The 20,103-nt window shown below is 42.5% G+C and overlaps 1 protein-coding gene across 1 annotated transcript in view; it reads right to left on the bottom strand.

Moving 5' to 3' along the window:
• Positions 1–20,103, bottom strand: part of LOC137340149 (monocarboxylate transporter 12-like) — an 80,928-nt gene that overhangs the window by 4,415 nt on the left and 56,410 nt on the right. The window contains 3 exon segments of the mRNA XM_068002491.1: positions 2,003–2,262; positions 5,932–6,556; positions 13,112–13,255. Of these exon segments, the coding sequence (XP_067858592.1) occupies positions 2,003–2,262; positions 5,932–6,556; positions 13,112–13,255 (1,029 nt within the window).

Raw genomic sequence — 20,103 nt, 5'->3', positions numbered from 1 at the left:
CTCGCTATGGCCATCCCCACACCTCCACTACTCGCCTTTAAACAGCCACCCAACCTCAAACAGACTATCGTTCGCAGCAAATTACCCAGCTTTCAGGAGAACAGCGTCCACGACACCACACAACCCTGCCACGGTAACCTCTGCAAGACATGCCAGATCATCGACACAGATACCACCATCACACGAGAGGACACCACCCACCAGGTACATGGTTCATACTCCTGTGACTCGGCCAACGTTGTCTACCTCATACGCTGCAGGAAAGGATGCCCCGGAGCATGGTACATTGGCGAGACCATGCAGACACTGCGACAACGGATGAACGGACACCGCGCAACAATCGCCAGACAGGAGGGTTCCCTCCCAGTCGGGGAACACTTCAGCAGTCAGGGACATTCGGCCACCGATCTTCGGGTAAGTGTTCTCCAAGGCGGCCTTCGAGACACACGACAACGCAAAATCGTCGAGCAGAAATTGATAGCCAAGTTCCGCACCCATGAGGACGGCCTCAACCGGGATCTTGGGTTCATGTCACGCTACACGTTACCCCACCAGCGAACAAAAGCTATCTGTTTTTAATATAATGGGTAATTTGCTGGCTTTCTCTGCCTTCCGGATGTTTCTGCCTCTCTCTCTCTCTCTCTCTCTGTTTTTTCCTGTTTGTTTTTTTGTTGAATGTGTATTCGGGGGTTCTGTAGGTGACACCTCTCTGTCTGAACACGGTGATTGCCTTGACAACGGGCAGTTGCAGGGTCAGTCTGTAAACACCATGTATTGTTCTATGATGTATAAATGCGTAGGCTTCAAGGAGCTCCTGACAATTACCTGAGGAAGGAGGAAACCTCCGAAAGCTTGTAGATTTCAAATAAAAATCGTTGGACTATAACTTGGTGTTGTAAAATTGTTTACAACTATTTAGAAGAGCAGCGGGAGTTCTCCCTGGTGCGCTCACCAATATTTATCCCTCAACCATCATCACTAAAACAGATTACCTGGTCATTATCACATTGCTGTTTGTAGGATCTTGCTGTGTGCAAATTGGCTGCCGAGTTTCCTACATTACAATAGTGACTATACTTCAAAAGTATTTCATTGACTGCAAAGCGCTTTGGTATCTCCTGAGGTCATAAGAGGCTCTATATAAATACAAGTCTTTCTTTCTTTTCTTTCTACTGGCCATGGTCTTATCAAATGGCGGAGCAGGCACGAGGGGCTGAATGGCCTACTCCTGTTCCTATGTTACTAGTAAAACAGTAAGCAGGGTCACTCAGAAGTCAGTCAGCTGTTATATCAATTCCCAGTCAGCCATGGTTTTTGAGATGCTGTGGGTAAAACATGCTGACGGTGCACTCAACTTCCCTCAATCCTTTCAGAACTGCCACTGTTTACAAGATAACTCTGCATCCAATCATGTTACTGCTTGTGTAACCATTAGAAGTGATCAATGGATAGATTTAGTCAAGACTCATTGGGTAAATGTTATAATTTAGTGCTCCAGGAACATAGGGCTGCATGATGGAGGCATATGGATTGACTGGAATGCAAGTCGAATATTTGGGCAGGGGGCGGTAAGCTAATAGTAACATTTATCCTATATGCTTATTTTTGTTTTGGTGACTCCTAAAACCATGTAGGTTTGCAGCACAGAAAGAGCCCATTCAGCCTACCATGTCTGTGCCAGCTTTTCACTCACATTTGACTGGCCTAAAAGCTCGGCAGTGCCTTTATTGATATTCCACTAAGGACGGTGCATTCAGTGCAAAGCCTGGTCTTAACTCTGGTGGTTGCACCGTCAAGAGAGAGCTGTGGGGCCTTTCCATTCAACTGTTGTCAAGATTACTGTGAAATTTGACAATGTCGAAGCCTGGACTATAAGAGTATAAACGTTGCAGTTTGATTGACACTAGCTGAAAAATATTAAAATCGTAAAATAAAAAGAATCAATGAAAAATTCAAAATACAATAGAAAAAACCTTAATATATTATGTAACATATTACTGACCTGCTATTGGTGGGCCGATAAGATAGGGTATCCCATGAATAAAGTAAACTATTCCCAGAGCAGAGGAGAGGAAAGCATTTCCTGCTATATCTGATGTTACTACTGGAATAAGAGCAACATAAGCCCCATCAAAGTATCCATAAAGAACTGCATAGGGAACAAGGAGTGGAAAAGATCTCAGAATGGGAATGAACAGAGAACAGAGACCATCCAGCCCAATGGTCAAAATGTAACAGTACTTGCGGTATTTCTTCAAGCACCTGTGGATTTAAAGAGAGAGAGAAGGTTGCCAGAATAAAAATATTAATATTCAGTTTGGATAAAGTGGCCAACAAATAAAATCCTAATGGCCTGGTCTGCTTTTATTGCATTCGATATGGAGAATTGCAGCACTATTAACGGCCATCCTTTCCTATTTAGAAATGATTACAATCATTAATATAGAATCTAGTTACAATAAACTTGGCTAATACAAATCTCCAAACTACATCAAACATTTCCCTTCAAATGAACTAAAACATCGTTCATGTGGAGATAAGACTTTGAACCGTGATAAGATGCAATCTTAATAAGAGTAATTATTTTATAATAATCAGGTTCAACTACACTCATATTCTTCTCTACAAACTGAAGGCTTATCAAACAGTTACTTTGAAGTGTTGGTTTGCTTCACTCGGTAACACTCCCACCTCCATGAGAAGGTTGTAGGCTCAAGCCCCACTCTAGGACATGAGCACGTAATATAGGCTGACATCTCGGTGCAGTGCTGCATTGTCAGAAGTGCTGCCTTTCAGATGAGATTTTAAACAGAGGCCCCCATCTGCCTGCTCCGGTGAATGTGAAAGATCCCATGGTTCTCTTTCGAAAACCAAAGGAGTTGTCCCGGTGTCCTGGCCAACATTCACCCCTTATCCAACAGCTGCAAAACAGTTTAGGTGGTCATTCATTTCATGGCTGTTTGTGGGATCATACTGCGAGCAAAATGGCTGCCATGTTTGCCTCATTGATAGTTATGAATCAAAAATAATTCATTGTGAAGTGTTTTTGGGACAATATGAAAAGTGCTGTATAAATGCATTTTGTTCAGTCAGGTCAATAATATTGGTGCTGATGTTATTAAATCCATGATTTAAGATGTCCAACTTCAGAGGCAAAGTGTAACTATTTAGTTTTAGATGTGGACAACTTTCCTAATTTCATGTAATTTAAAACACCAAATTATTTCATCAAAAATACAAAACTAGAGAGTCATAAAATTTCACTGAAAAAAGTTAAAAATATACAAGAAGTACATTTACCAGAACAAAAGGAAAATCCTGCTACAAAATCCTTAAAAATGGGCTTATAACTGATAGTTATTAAGAAAAAAGGCAGCGGGGCCTCAAATATTGCCGTGTCACTCTGTATCCAGGGGCAGTACTAAACACTTTTATCAGTTTAGTAGCAACAAACACTTCAACTTTACTCATTGTTAAACACTACAACTCCATTTAGCATTAACAGATTAATCCATTTTCATTCAGAATCTCCCCTGTCCAATCACCTTTATAGCAGAGTCACAAAACATCTTTAAACTCTTTGGGTCGGAAAGGATTAACTGATGGGCTAATGGTGTCGGTGTGAATTCAGAAATCTAGCAGCCAAGGCTTATCCACCTGTACCCATTATTAGTGATTTTCATCGTTTTTGCTGGCGTCCTGAGATTTATTGCTCGTTTGAAACTAAAAATGGCCTGAGAGGTGCATGAGCCGGCCTCACGTTCAAAAATAACAGAAACAAGACTAGATCGCAGTGTAAATTCGATGATCCAACATTCTGAGAGGGAACCTGTGCTTGAAGGAGTGGGTTGGAGATAAATTCACAACACTGTATTCCTGAACCCCCACTCATTGCCATGGGGGGATTGGCTGTACAGCTCAGACCGATCCAGCCAGTTGTGGGTAGAACTGACAAACCAACTTCTTGATTGTTTTGTTTTGCCGTTTATCAGATGGACTAGACTCAAGATATCAGATGTACTTTCCCCATAGCCCAACTTCTTTCCCCATACAATGCTTATGTTTTGGATTAACTTCTGAGCTCCAAGTGAATGATGACTGTACTGAGGAATGGAAGTCCTTTATTCCTGGCATCCAATTGCATCATTTAGCATTCCCAGATGCACAATAAGGCCCTCTCTACTCTGCCTCACAAATATGCATTAATTCTTCTAGTATTGTGTACTTGGGCTGGTGCTGTTGGGTTCCCGACATTGTCAACAACTGTTAGTGACCACATCAATCTATATACCATCCCCTTTTGATTAGCTAGGAAAAATGACCTTCAGAGATGCATTTCTGTGTATTAAAACCCAGTCTTTAAAAAGTTCACATCCTCAAAATAGACAGTGGAAGCCATAAGGAATGAAGTAAGAATATATGTAAAAGGTGTTAATTAGCAAAACAAAGTACAGAAGAGATAGGTTAAGTAGAAAATAAAGTTAATGTTAATAAAAAATGTGAGAGAATGGATAAGAAAGAGACAAAATAGAGGAATGTGGGCCAGTGGGATAAACAGAATTATTAAAGTATTTAAAGCACTCCATTAAAATTGTTTTTACTGCATTAGTGGTTCAGGGTTGATAGGTTCAAGATGTGAGGTGAAAATGTACAAAACAGCCCTTCCTAGAAAGACAGCAATTGCTCTGGATGGGTTGTGAGTTCAAGGATTAATCCCAATTTCAGAAGCATCAGTGTGAATTTTTCCATTTCTCACAATGGCCTTTACTGAAGTCTCGATTAAATGCCAAATGTGTTGAATCAGAGTTAGGTCTGTGTGTTGGGCTTGTGCCTATTAGGAATTGGATTGAGATTATCCAAACTAGTTTCATTGTGGATTTACAGGTAACAGACAGTTGTCTAGTTTAAGTTTAAATCTAGCCTCCCCTGCCCGCAACAGAGGTGAAAGGACAGTGTACTAACCAGCTTCCACTCAGTGACCATTGAGGCTTTTATTTCTACTAACTTTGACTCTCCAAACTGATCTTAACCTACCGTACCTTGATATTTCCATTACAAACAATCATTCACCATTCACAGAAGCAACTTGGATTTAGGTGTTCTAGGCAGGAAGGTTTTGTTCTGTAGACTCAAGAGCCAAGGCTTTCTGCTTTTGTGGAATCCCAGCACATCAGCAACAAGGTGGGAATTCCCCTCACTCCAACAGCCTGTCCTTGACCACAGCCAGATTTCCCAGGTTTGGTCGCAGGCTTTTTGAGGCAGGCTGGAGGGGAGGGAGCTTGCAGAATAGCAGTGGCAGGTTTCAGAGACCTGCTAGAGCCAAGACGGGTAAATGGAGCTGAGGTATAGATCAGCCATGATCTAATTGAACGGTGGAGCAGGTTCAAGGGGTTGAATGGCCTACTCCTGTTCCTATGTCATGGTGTTGGATGGCTGACAGTCTCGATTAAAAGTATTTAGAATTTTTCAACATGACAAAAACACAAGTTTACTCAATCAATTGATTGTATAGGCAAAGGCTGTCCTTTCATTTTTAAATCCCCTGCTGACATAGCAACACTGTACACCAGGAACACAAGGGGCGTTCATAGGGCTCAATGTTACAAAGGTACAAGCGGTGAAAAATACATTAGATGACAGAATTCTGTCAGTGCACAGCATCATAATACAATCGCTCATACATGGTGCATCATATATCCCCTATCGCTTCCAATGGAAGATTCTGGAAATGGCAGGGAGCCAGCGGAAGACATTTTCTACCCTCGTCTAGTGAAGTCACGCCGCAAAGTCAGTGTAATTCGAGCAGAAAATTACGCCCAGGGTCATTGGCTGAGACTCCCGGCTCTGAGCCACCAATGCTGCATTTCTACGAGTCTTATCATTCTAGTACAGAATATTGTCAAAAACTTTGCTTCTTTTTTTAATCCTTACCTTCTGTCCGTTAGCCAGCCAAACGAAATGTTCCCAACAATGTCTACGATGCCTAGTATTGACATTAAGAAAGCTGCTTGTTGCGGGCTGACTCCAGCGCTTACCGCATATGGTACTAGATGCACAAAAGGAGTGCTGCAGCCATAGGCCAAGAATAGCAGTGATACAGCAAATACAAGGAAGTCTGGTGTCAGGAGAAAGGCGTATTCTTTATACGACGGACAACAGCCACAAATCTGCTTGTTACCACAGTCTTTTCTGATGAAGTCTGAATCTACCGAAGGGCAGGGCAGTTGAGGGTCTTCAGGTTGTATTTTATAGCTGCATTCCTCAGAAGGCTTTCTGCTCGCAATACTGCTTACGGTGGAATTGGACAGGTCGTCTACAAGAGTGAGGGGCCGCAGCAGAGCACCACAGACACAAACATTAGCTACAAGGCCTCCGAGGATGAGTAATGCTCCACGCCAAGAGTACCGTTCAATCAACAGCTGAACCACTGGGGCTAAAACAAAAGTCCCAATTCCACTTCCTGACATGGCCAACCCATAAGCCATAGCTTTCCTTTTACAGAAGTACTTCCCCACAATTGCTATGGCTGGAGAATAAGCTAAAGCATATCCACAACCTGCAACAGAGAACACAAATTATTTATTGCGTTATTTACTATTTTGTCCAGTTGTTTTCATTTTCAGCTTTCTACCATCAGTAGCCTACAACACATTTACGTTCAGCTAGGAACGCAGGCAAATGATTTGACTGGCATGTTCAACGCTGCTTCCTGCACATCCATTACAAAGCGTGTGCATCACTGTTGCATATTTTAACATCTTACTCCCAGATTAACACTTTCTGCAATGACTATTTTAAGATTAGATTCACTATTGTTGCGTTTCAGGTTTTGGAATTCTTGTTTAAAGTGACTCACTTCAGATATTTCGCCAACCTGAAGGAAAAGGTAAATGCATTCTGTTGTTGCACATGTTAGGGAAATATTGACTGGCTGGCTTTCAACGCAGGAGTTTGTAAAATGTACACTCTAAGTCTTGGATCCAGCAAGGTGTTTCCATGGCAACAGGAAGACACCACAGACCCTCTACCTTTCACATTTACTGATTATCCCAGTAGGATACAATCACTGCTGTCCTTCATTTTTCAGCTCCACTTAAAGTTTTACATTTTTATTTTCTTCTCATTCAGTTGATATGCTATATATTTGATTTCCAAAATGCAAAGCAATCAAATAGATACTATTTTATTTTGATAGCTGAACTGGGTGGTGAGTGGTTGAAGTCATTCAATTTTCATCTCTGCTACCTGGGAGTAAAATCTAGCCCAAACTGAAGAGATGAAAGTCTCCTTCTCCATCTTTGCCTGGAAGCATCCTATGTGATATGAGGTCGGGCAGGGTCAATCCAGTTACCAGTGGACAGGGGCCCCACAGCACAAGATTTGGAATTTCAACCCATCGGCCTGGGTCTGATTTGAGTCCACGTCGCAGAGGTGAAAGGCCAGAGTGAGTGTGTCAATACTTGCATGGGGTCCCTAGGAGTGGGTCAATATTTGCAGTGAATCCTCCACCCCACAACAAACACAAAAGCCTGGAAACTAGTGCCTCTATCTAAGATGCATTCAAAAACCTCTTGAGAAATCTGACCTGTCATTTGCAATAACCTGATGAATAAGCTCAATAACCACTGTCCTGTAATATCAGTTACATATTGGGCGGAACTTTCAACTTCTGTAGGGGTAGGGGCATAAAACAGCGGTCGCAGATTTTACCTTAGTTACTCAGATAGGCTTAAAGAGCTGGGTCTATTTACTTTAGAGCAACATAGATGTGGAGGCGACCTGATAGAGGTTTACAAATGATGAAGGAGCTGGATTGTTTGTTTATTGATGAATTATTTCAGTTTCAGATTGGGGCGGACCAGGGGATGTGCATTTAAATTGCGTAAAAGTAGGAATAGCCTAGATGTTAGGTGGTTCTCCTTTTCCCATAGAGTGGTGAGCATCTGAAATGTGTTGCCGGCTGGTGTGATAGATGTTGTACCTTCAAGAGGGAGCAGGACCGGTTCTTGGCTGGGGCAGAGATTACATCATATAGAAGGTAAGTGGATTAACAGTTATCGTATGCATGGACAATGTGATCTCTTGGACTGGTTTTGATCGCCTGATGGGGTCGGAGAGGAATTCTCCAGAGTTTCTTTCCCCCTTATTGGCCTTGGGTTTTTTTTTTCTGGGATTTTTTTGCCTTCCAGGAGATTACATGGCTGTCAGGGGGTGGGGGGGTGGGGACCGGAGAGGTGGGGGGGGGGGGTAGGAAGTGTCTAGTCGTGATACTCCAGGCATCATGGTGTGGGGCAGGCTTGATGGGCCAACTGGTCTTTTCCTGCCCGTCATTTGCATATGTTTGTAGATTGCCCGCCCGCCCATTTTACGCCTCACCCTATTTTTCTTTCCACTGACTTCAATGGAAAAGAAACGAAAATCGAGCAGGTTGTCTAATGGCGGCCGATCCGATACCACTGAAGTTGAAAATTCCGCTCATTATACAAAACATTTCATGGCAATCATTACCACATATACAGCCACATCACATAGATGCAGGCCATAGGCTATTAAAATAGGAGAAAACAAAATGAAAAATGTACAGAGTTCTGTCGAACACAAACACTTCTCGTTCGGATCTTCTTAACACCTGTGGACAAAAAAACCTCACTTCTGTACATTGGAAAAATTATTTTATTCTTTCTGCTTTGATGCCAAAAGAAGTATCTCAAATCACCGCTCTCCTGTCCATCGAGCCAGGCCAGGAGGATCTTTCTCCCCTTCAGTACGATGGCACTGTGACAGTAACACTAAATTCATAGAGAAGAAAGGACAAAACTTCCCCAAGATGTTTCAGGATAGTTTGAAAAACAAAACGAGCTCTTGCCAAAAAGAAAAACCTTAATATGAGACAAAAATATAAAGCTAACTCTTGTAATCTTTCCCAATGCCATGTATCTAATGCAGCTAAAGAGTGAAGACAGCAAAATCACTGGGGACTGTCACAGTGGCTATTTATGTTACTTAAATATCTGGACCATGAAGGACTCAAGTGTCTGGCTAATAGTTTCACTTCAGCGATTTATCACAAAGGCACATTTTGCCACTAAATTAACAATACGTGTAACCATGGTCTGCTAAGTGAATTCAAACAAACCTGTTTAAAATAAAAATAGTACTGCAATGTATGTACACATGTAAAAGATGGGGCAGTTATGCTGCAAGTTGGTGGTCCTATACATAAGTGACTGGGACTCGCCCTGTTTTTGGTGGAGGGTTCAGTACTGTACTTTGCCACAGCCTCGCAATGTCCAGTCTGCAAGGAGCTGAACAGTCCACCTGGAGCTGAACAGAGAGAGTCCCAGACTCAGCAACACAAGTAAAGATGTCAATCCTCGACTTTTTTGTTTGCTTTGGAAATATTCCTTTATTTTACTGGTTAAAAACAAACAAAAAGCTTCAGAGTCTTTTAACATTCACTTTGCAGAAATACAATAGAATAAGGCATTACCAGATTAAGCTCCTCACAACAACCAAGAAACCAGTACATCACTCTGATGTATCAATACACTGAGCCAAGGAATAACATGACACACATTTGCCACTCTGACAGTCTCCCATTGGCCTCTCTTCTATTGCACCTCTCTCTCTAATATACTGGTATGTTTCAAATACTATCTATCTAACTTTGCATCACTCTCTTAATGTTACAAGTCACCTTGATGAAAGAATTGTAAAGATAAATTTAAATAATTTAAATCCCAGTTGCCTGCCTCCCCACTCCCTAATTGTGTCAGTGCTCACAGGTGCACAAGGGGCATTTTTTCCACCTGGTGTGATTACTCCCACCTGCATGGAATGCACTCTAGGCTGAGCTAGAGCTAATTAAAATATTATAATTCATGCTAATAAAATGGTAATGAGCGCTAGCGGAATTCCCTGATTTTCTCGTGGGTGATGTGTTGTGCGCTCAGCTCATCAATATAAAACGGCTGATGAAGGTCAGGCACATTGTGGGCTTTCAACAAGTGACTTCTTAAAGGGAGACCTGTTGGATTCTGCACAGGAGCATTTTTGGTTATGGATTTTAATTTTGGATTTTTGAGAACTAGATTAGTGATTGTTGTTATTTGCTGCATTTTTGTTTGTTGTATTTGTTTGGCTGAATTTTTGGCAAGCAAGATTTTTGTTTGCTATAATTAAAAATCTGGATTAGGGAAATTCCTTTGAGTATCTTTGAAGGTGGCAGGATCCTTGGCTTTATAAATACAGGCATAGAGCACAATAGAGTAAACCTTTATAAATCACTGCTTAGGCTCCAATTCTGGGCACCACGCTTTAGGAAGGGTGTCAAGGTTTTGGAAAGGCTGCAGTGGAAATTTATTAGAATGATGAGGGACTTCAGTTATAAGGAGAGATTAGAGAAGCTGGGATTGTTCTCCTCAGAACAGAGACGATTAAGGGGAGATTTAATAGAGGTGTTCAAAATGATGAGGAGTTTTGATAGAGTAGATAATGAGAAACTGTTTTCACTGGTAAGAGGGTGGATAATCAGGGGACACAGATTTAAAGTAATTGGCAAAAGAACCAGAGGGGAGATGAGGAGAATTTTTTTTTGCAGTGTGTTGTAATGATCTGGATTGCACTACCTGAAAGGGTGGTGGAAGCAGATTTAAAAGTAACTTTGAAAAGTTAATTGGATATACACTTGAAAAATATATGGAGAAAGAGCAGGGGAATGGGACTAATTGGACAGCTCTTTTAAAGAGCCAGCACAGGCATGATGGGCTGAATGTCCTCTTTCTACTCTATTCCTCTCATTTTGTGTTTTTGCAGGAGGAGTTGAATCAAAGGAAGGACACCAGGCAGGTTCACTTGCACCAAAGACAAAGGATAGGCTGCCCTTACCCGCCTTTACCAACTGTGTACACAGATCCAAATGTACCTACCTGCGAATATATCAGAGGAATAATGCCTTTGCAGATTCCGCTTCACCAAAGAATTCTAGATCTTTGCCGTCCGCTAGAATCTGATCTGCAGACCACCTCCGCTACCAGATGACAGTTAAGGTTACCACAGCGGTGAAATTTTATGGCTGAGGTTCGTTTCAAACAACCACAGGGGACAGCAGTAAGATCAACATGTGCATAAAATGCATCAAGGAGATCCAGGCTGGGAGCTGGCCTTGCATAGTAAATGAGGAGCAAACACTGGAAGATCCAGGCTTGGTCCTTCCCAATTTACTCCCAACATTCTGGTCATGCCATTTCCACACTGGGACCAGAAAATAGCCCTTAAATTCCCCGCTGTCTGTAAAGTCAGCCCATAAGTCCCCCCTCGGCTCTTCAGAGCAGGACATTTGGTTTTAATGTGAGCCAATTGTTCCTTGCACTGCCAATGATGTGCAGTATGAGGGATCAGGAAACTGGGACCAGGAATTCAAATTAATCTTTGGATTGGAAATAAGAACCTTTTAGGAACATAGGAATTGTCAGATGAAAAAAGACCAAGTCCATTTAGTTCGCCATGTACCATCCTGGTAGTCGCATGATCCAACAATAATAGGAATCAATCTCTATCAATTAGTCTACAACAGACCCAGACATGACGCAATGAAAACCCCAATGGAGAGCTTTGGGACTCACAGGTCCAAAGTCACCTTTTTCCTCCCAAGCATGTTACATTTACCACTTGTCATGTCTCAAATTACTCACATACTTTATCCCAAAATGTTATTTGGGGTCAGGAATTCAAAGTGCAAAGTGGTCAGAAAGTAATCATCTCGTGATTTTTTTTCTCGACCCCATCTGAACACTTCCTGCAGGAATGTCCAGGCATAAAGAGTTGCAGAAATAATCTCAACCAGTGATGAGATGACATTACCAGCAAAGTGGAACCACAGCTCAAGAACTTTTAATGTTTGTTTTCTAATCCAAGGGATATATTAATTTAACACTGAAGGATTAGCAAATCTATTTAATTTGACAGCTCTTTACAACATTAATTAATTAAAGTGTTTGTGCCCTAAGGAGTAAACTGAGTTTAGCCTTTATTTGCTCAAACAAATGCATTTGTCAGCAAATGCCAACAAGCTGAGTAGAACCCCAAAACATTGAGGGCCAGCACCAGACAACGTCCGCTGGCATGTAGGCGTTTGTGATCACTGACGCGATAGGTCCCTAGAGATATGGGGCGGCTAAATTGGGCCGCTCAGTGCCTGTTTTGTAGGCGCTATGCGGCCTCCTAAGGATCCAAAATGGTGTGCAGAATGCGCGGGATGCCATCTTGGTAAAGGTGTTAGCGCACGCGCAGATAACGAACGCTGGCACCATGTAAAGTAGGGAGAATATGCGGTAGATCAGTGTGCAACGCTGATTTAAAGGGACAGATACGATTCTGGAACTCAACGCTCCAGCCAAAGCACTGTCTTAACCTCGCACAGCTGAACAGGTCGTAAACAGCATGGAGGACCCCGCCCCCACCCCCCACCACGCTATTTAAAGGGATCATGCAGGAGTGACAGGTCATTTGCTGGATTATTGCTTCTGGTACTGATGCATTTGTACCTGTTTTTGGAGGTCTCCTATACTTGAATACTAGGACAAGGGGACATAGCCTAAAAATGTTACCTGCTGCCTGCATCTTAATGATCAGGCGGGGGTTAGTCACGCATCACAACCCCCGCGCCCGGTTTCGGGGGTAAGCCAATATAACCCCCATGCAGTTCTTAACTATAATTATAATTTGGGCACTGTTGTAGTTGCAACCTGTGCAGATAGGTTTTTCCATCTCTGAAGTTGTCCAACCAAATTTTTATCATATTGAAGTAAGTAGCTTGCAAGCCAGGAAGGCCCAATGACAATCTTTTAATTTGTGCTCAAGCTGGGACTGAAGAATTCTACTCACCATTTTGCTTTGTGGAGCGAGGGGGAAGTTACCTTTCTGGCTCATCAACTTTATGAGTACTGCCTGTGCTATTCTCATTCTTTCTCTAATTTCCCCACTGTCTCCAATCCTTTGTGGCTCATTACTACTTTTATTTTCTTAATGACGTGATCTGCATATTAAGTGAGGTCCTGAAGGCTTTACAGCAGTCAAGCCAATTTTATATAGTAGTTACCATAATTCCTACCTGTCAGGACTCCCAGCGATAGGTAGAGGTACTCCAGACAAGTAGCGAATGAGCTGAGGATGAGGCCAGCGGAAGCCAACACTCCTCCAAGAATCACTGCTGCTCTAGTAGAATACCGATTGCTAATAATACTCCCAACAGGTGCTAAAAAGAGAACAAAAAGACAAACATAATGAAAATGATGCACTTTTGTTGCATCCCCAGCCTACGTTTGTAATCTGTGCAAACGTAAAAAGACCATAAAACACATTATAAATCTCTATGTATCATGGAACCAATGCTAAGGCACCTTATTGCATTCAGTGCTTTCACACCTTAGGATCACCACCCGAGTGCTACCAAATCCCAGGAGCCCCGCCCTTTCAGTTAGGAGATATCCTAGAATTGGCCAGTAAGACAAACCTCACATTCTACCTCACTGGTGCTAACAAACGTGAAGTTCCTCCTCTGCGGGATTGCCAATACCTCAGAACTACCCCTAACGCTACCAAAGCCCAGCACACTCCCTAGCACAATTCGGGGCCTTTCAATCCAAACTGAGCATTGGTTTCGGATGTGTCACATCGAGTTACTTCGAATCTACAGCACAGAAACAGGCCATTCGGCCCAACTGTTCTATGCCGGCGTTTATGCTCCACACAAATTTCCTCCCTCCCTACTTCATCTAACCCTATCAGCATATCCTTCTATTCCTTTCTCCCTCATGTGCTTATCTAGCTTCCCCTTAAATGCATCTATGTTATTCGCCTCAACTACTCCTTGTGGTCGCACTTTCCGCATACCACTGTTTGGGTAAAGTTTCTCCTGAATTTCCTATTGGATTTACTAGTGACTATCTTATAGTATGACCCCTAGTTTTGGACTCCCCCACAAGTGGAAACATATTTTCTACATCTACCCTAACAAACCCTTTCATTATCTTAAAGACCTCTATCAGGTCACCCCTCAGCCTCTCTTTTCTAGAGAAAAGTGCCCCAGCCTGTTCAGCCTTTCCTGATAAGTATATCCTCTCAGTTCTGCTATCATCCTTGTGAATCTTTTTTGGACCTTCTCCAATGCCTCTATATTCTTTTTATAATATGGAGACCAGAACTGTGCGCAGTACTCTAAGTATGGTCTGACCAAGGTTCTATACAAGTTTAACATAGCTTCTTTGCTTTTCAATTCTATCCCTCTGGAAATGAACCCCAGTACTTGGTTCACCGTTTTTATGGCCTTATTAACCTATGTTGCTACTTTTAGTGATTTGTGTATCTGTGCCCCTAGATCCCTTTGCTCCTCTATCCCATTTAGACTTTTATTATCCAAGCAATATGTGGCTTCCTTATTCTTCCTACCAAAATGCACCACCTCACACTTATCTATATTGAAATTCATTTGCCAATTACATGCCCATTCTACAAGTTTATTAACATCGTCTTGCATTTCGACGCATTCTTCCTTTGTATTAACTACGACCCCCAATTTGGTGTCGTCCAGAAATTTTGAAATTGTACTTCTGATTCCCGAGTCCAAATCGTTAACGTAAATTGTGAACAACGGTGGTCCCAGCAATGATCCCTGTGGAACAACACTTCCTACCCTTTTGCCAGTCTGAGTAGCTACCCTTAACCCCGTGTCTCTGTTTTCTGTTTTGTAGCCAGCTTGCTATCCATTCTGCTACCTGTCCCCTGACTCCACATGCTCTGACCTTAGTCATGAGTCTACAATGTGTTACCTTATCCAAGGCCTGTTGAAAATCCAAATATATCACATCTACTGTATTTCCCTTGTCTACACTTTCTCCTCCTTCTTCAAAGAATTCAAAAAGTTTGGTCAAACAAGGCTTTCCCTTCTGAAATCCATGCTGACTACTCTTTATTATATTTTAATTTCTAGATATTTTTCTTTTACCTCTTTGAGTAAAGATTCCTTTACCTTTCCTGCCACCAACGTTAAGCTAGCTGGTCTATAGTTCCCTGGACCTGTTCTATCTCCCTTTTTAAATGTATGAATAACATTAGCTGTTCGCCAGTCCTTTGGCACCATTCCCTTTTCTCATGAGTTTTTATATATATGTAATAGTGCTTCAGCTATCTCTTCCCTAATTTCTTTTAATATGCGCGGAGACTTACAACACACTTTAAGGTTTATTTGATGCTTAACTACTCTCAATTAATAGCCTAAATTTGAGTCATTCCACAATTACCGATACAGATGGAGATAGGCAAGGAGACAGGTTTTGAGTAATTAATACTCTTGGGAAGAATCCCTGAATAATCTTTCAAAGTATATTTTTATTATTAATACTCAAGTTAACTAATGGATCTCCTGTGGTGTTGCTCACAGTGAATCAGAGGATTTGTTGTTTTATATCAGTGATGTAGGCCCACAGACTAAATTTCTATTTTTGTTACTTGGAAGTTTTGGATTTTTGCTGTTGTTTTGAGAATCAAATTGCACAAGTCTGTTGAATTTTTCCTGAAAACTGCAGTGAGGGGTCTGGCAGAATTGGAAGGAGGTATTGGTGTTCTAGGGTGCATCACAAATGGGGAAGGGTGGGGGTCTTTGGATTTGGTGGTACTAGGGGGTTAGAGACTCCAGGGTGTAATAACACTGAGAGGTCAGGAAGTGGCTGCACTGAGGGAGGTCTCAGGGTCTGACAGAAACTGTAGAGCAGGTGTCTGGTAGCCTTCCACAGTCTGGCAACAGCTGGAATATACAATTTGAGTGCATTTGGCATTGAAAACCAGCTTTAAGATGGCAGTGGGCCGTGAGGGCCAGGAACAGTTTGGCACGACAGGAATGGGTTGGAGTATGGACTGGAGAATGGTCTGAGAGATAAAGAATATGATAAATGATGGGCTGGAGCAGAACAGTGGGCCGGAAGTGATACATAGCTGTTTGGGGAGGGCCAAATACTTGAGCCCTATGCCCACGAGAGAGATTAGGCCTACATTTCCTGCATTTCCAATAGATGTTGAGCCAATTTATGAGTCGGTCCGTCTGTTGAGTTCTACCCTAGGGCAGGTCCTCATTCAAGTCTCACACGCGAGGTTCTTTAGCCACTTATTAGAGGAGACTAGCTGAGGTGGTTTCCCCTTGCCTTCCTCCCAGTTTTTATCTTTGGAGTGCCTTCTCCTAGGTGGGCTGCAACCAAGGCTAAAGAGCCATCAGACACCCCGCACCCATCAGACTCAAGAACCCCCACTGGACATCAATCCAGGAGCTCTGATTTCCACTTGCTGGGACTCTCTGGAGTGAGACTCGAACTCAAGCCTTCTGCCTCAGAGGCCGAATTACTATCACTGACTCCGTCCAGACGCGAGTCCCCCGATGGATATCAACTAAGTATTCAGAGACCGCACTCTAGTCTCCACTCGCTGGGACAGTCTGGAGTGGGGCTCGAGCCACTTCATCAGAAAACTTTTAACACAATAAAGCACAGGTGCCAGTAATGAGTTTCTCTTTCTGACCCATGTGCTCCCTCTGCACTAAAAATTAAGAAGCTGATTAGAAATGTGAAACTGTCCCTGAAAAAATATTTTAAAATTTATTCTGCAGGTTTTCAAAATCATTTGGAAAAACTCAAATCCTCTTACAACATGACAGGCACCTCTTCCTGTTACAGTGAGCCATATTAATGAATTCTGGGCGATTCTCCACGCTGCACATACTCAGACTGTGGCATTGTATGGGCTGCAGTCTGTACTTTAGTTGGTGAGTCCCTTTGACAGACAGAGTCATAGGAAGAATATGAACCCAAAACCAATGCATTGGGCAGAGCCACGGACAAACAGCAATAAGCCAGTACAATTTCTGACAAAAGAAAAGGCTTGCACTATAAAAAGGTAAAAATTTGCAAGACCCCACATCTCCGATTTTGGCCAGGACTTTCCTCGGAGCTGCACGCGCTCCGCCGCCATAACTTTGCCGGAAGTGCAGCGGTTTCTGGAGCGCCTCCGGTGAAGTTACAGTAGTCGAGCGGGGTGGTGGTGGGGGGGGGCAGGGTTTAACTCTGAGGTAATTCCCAGCCTTCCTATTTTGTTTGACCAAACCGTAGAGAGTGCTCATGGCGTGTTACTATGTGATAGCAACAGTTAATCCTTCGTCAATTAGTACGATTTGGCCAGTTGTTTCAAAGTTTCAAAACCAGACTTCATTGGTCCATTGGTCTTGTTCCCCACCCCCATTGCTTTCGACAATCAGTTGAGGTGAACCAGAATCCTTCATTTATGATCCAAGAATTCCTGCTCAAGCAATGACATGTTCTGGTCTTTCAGCTTTGCAGGGAAGCCCCACATGATGTCCTCAAGAGTGAACATCCTCAATTGTTTTCTCTCTACATCCAAGAGTTGCACTTACTTCAGTGCTGGATTCCATTTGGGACGTTTCTTCTTCATACACATTTGAAACAGTACAATGACCTCCTTTAAAAAACACATGGGACAATCTGGAAGTTTCCTCACGGTCTTACTCACCGTCACTATGCCATGTTACAAACTCAAATAGAGAGTATCTAATCTTGGAGTTGAAGTTCTTAGCAGGCCCAGTCACGATGATGGAAATGACAAATGCATGGATGGTAGCTAAATGTTTCAACCATCCTAACCATTCATTCACAATCGGTATGATCTTGCCGTGCATTTGGAATTACTGCAGATTCCAAGCAATTTTCAAACCCTCTAAATATTGTCAGCACAGATTTTAAAAATTGGCAGATACACTTTTGTGAATGGACCAGTCAGGCTTTAGTCAGCTGGAAGGCCTTCCTTCTTGGGTTCTCAGCATCCTCCCTTGAAGCAAAATAGGGCTGGAGGGAAAGGAGCTAGTCCACTATTCGCTCACTCAATGGCGATAAGTGACAAACACTCACTAGCTGCCAACTCTTCTGTCTCCACAAAAACCAAGCCTTTGCTTTCTCTGTGAAAAATAGAATGGGAAGATAATTGGTGCAAATTGAAAGAATAAGCGATGAAACCATAAATAAAACAATGTTCATTAACTCTTACCGAAATCATACCTCATCAAATGAAGGAACTGGTCAGTCACTAGGAGCTCCACATCAATGGTCAGTATTGAGGTATCTTTTGGGTATCAGATAGCTACAACATCCGGCAGGTTGTAGGCAATCGTACTTTCAAATGACTGACAAAAATGTTCTTTCACTGATTATAACACATATGCTGTGATTCAATAATTTGTTTAAAGTCATAACAAGCATTTTGGGAGCTGTCGAAATATCACACACACATCCAGAAACCAAGTTCTAAGAATCTAGTAACAAATGAATAGTGGGTGGAGGGTGGCATTATTGGTAAGTTCAGAAGCCAGGTCTTGCTGGCTTTCCCAGTGCTACATGGGCCTGGGCCTTATTTTTACAACTTCAGTAGTTTCTGTTAATGCTGCAGAATACATGAAAGCAAATTCAGAATCCAGCAACCTTCAACCGAACTTCAGGCCTATTCCATTACTATTATTCAATGGTCTGCACCAGATAACCTGTAAGCAGTACATCTTTATTTGTGACCTACCCATATACTTCAATACTTAATACAATGGAATATCAGAATCTTTTACCTTAACTTTGCTACTGTTAATTCCAAATTACAAATTCCACCAGGGTGCAGTCACTCTCCATACTATATACTGCAACTTAATGTTTCTTCATTGTACCCACCAGCAGAAATATCTAAATCTGTACTCTTAATTGCACATCTTGCACAATGCACTCTTTTGGATGCAGCTTGCAATTGTATATTTCCCTCCGCCCCATTCTTGTAGAAAGAAGTTTGGTACTTCAATCTCTGAAGTGTCTTGCAGTGAAATCACAACTCATCGTCAAGGAGCAAAGGGAGGTCTATGACTAGAAATAAAACTTTTCAGAGTTGAAGCCTGACCTGATATCAGTTCCCAAATGATTGGGTACTGAGCCAGTCTAGGTCAGAGCTGACTGCCTTTTCCAGGCCCAAATCCTTTGCTTAACATCTGACTTTATTTTCTTGCTCTTTTGTTCTCTCTCTCGTTCTCGCTCTCTCTCACATTCTCGCTCTCTCGTTCTCGGGCCCCTGTTCTCTTTCAGCATCATAACTTCAAACCATCTTAGGCCCTCAGAAAGTGCAACTGGTCTCCAAGCAATCACAGATCAAGTCAATACCTTAAAGAATGGGTTTGCTGCTGGCTTGCTCTAGATGGTTATAAGTTCAGTTCAGCGTCCAAGTAGCAACCTCATTGCTGATTAGAAGGACAGGGACAGTGCCATCTGATCACAAATCTGGGCAATCGTTGTTTAAAGTTTGTGGAGAATCTCAAAACGACAAGATCAAAATGCATGTTCAATTTTGCTGCCTCATCTGCTCCAACTGTAATACAAAACTTCTCAAAACTTCTTTTCCAACTATATCTGTCCTGTAGTATTTTCAGATCTCCAGTGAGATCCTCAAAAGTCATGGGCCTTGATTTTAACTCCCACCCACCCCCCACCTGTGGAGAGCAGGGGGGGTGGGCCTGTTAAAATGGAGCGGGGGTCTTACCCACTCCTTTCCCACCCCGATCTGGCCGACTGTAATATTAAATTGCAGGCTGCAAGGATACCCGGCACAAGCAAGCGGTGTGCTCTTTAAATATGCAGATTGGGCTCCGATGACATCACTGAAGCCCGATCTGCTATTTTAACCTGAGGCTCGAGCACGGGAGCAGTGATGGCTTCCCCATCAGGCCAAACCTGCCTGGAACAGCAGCCAGGGCCAGAAGAGGCCCAGCAAGTTAAGTTTTTTAAAATTTTACTTGGCTCCTTGTGGGCCAGAAAGTATTGAACCTCCCCTGCCCTGGGTTTCTCCCTCCCTCTCCAGACCACGATTCCCTTGCTGGTCTCTGTAGGGAATGTCTACTTTTCCAGTGATTCGTGAGCCTGGAGAATAGTCAGTCAAAGAAAGTCACACTACTCTGTATTTTATATAATCCAAAGTTAGTTTAATGATTTAACAGTTCACACAAGCATTAAGAAATACAAA

Source organism: Heptranchias perlo, chromosome 21, assembly GCF_035084215.1.
Source record: "Heptranchias perlo isolate sHepPer1 chromosome 21, sHepPer1.hap1, whole genome shotgun sequence".
Lineage (NCBI taxonomy): Eukaryota > Metazoa > Chordata > Chondrichthyes > Hexanchiformes > Hexanchidae > Heptranchias > Heptranchias perlo.
The sequence above is the reverse complement of the archived record's forward strand: the minus strand, read 5'-3'. Positions and strand labels throughout refer to the sequence as shown.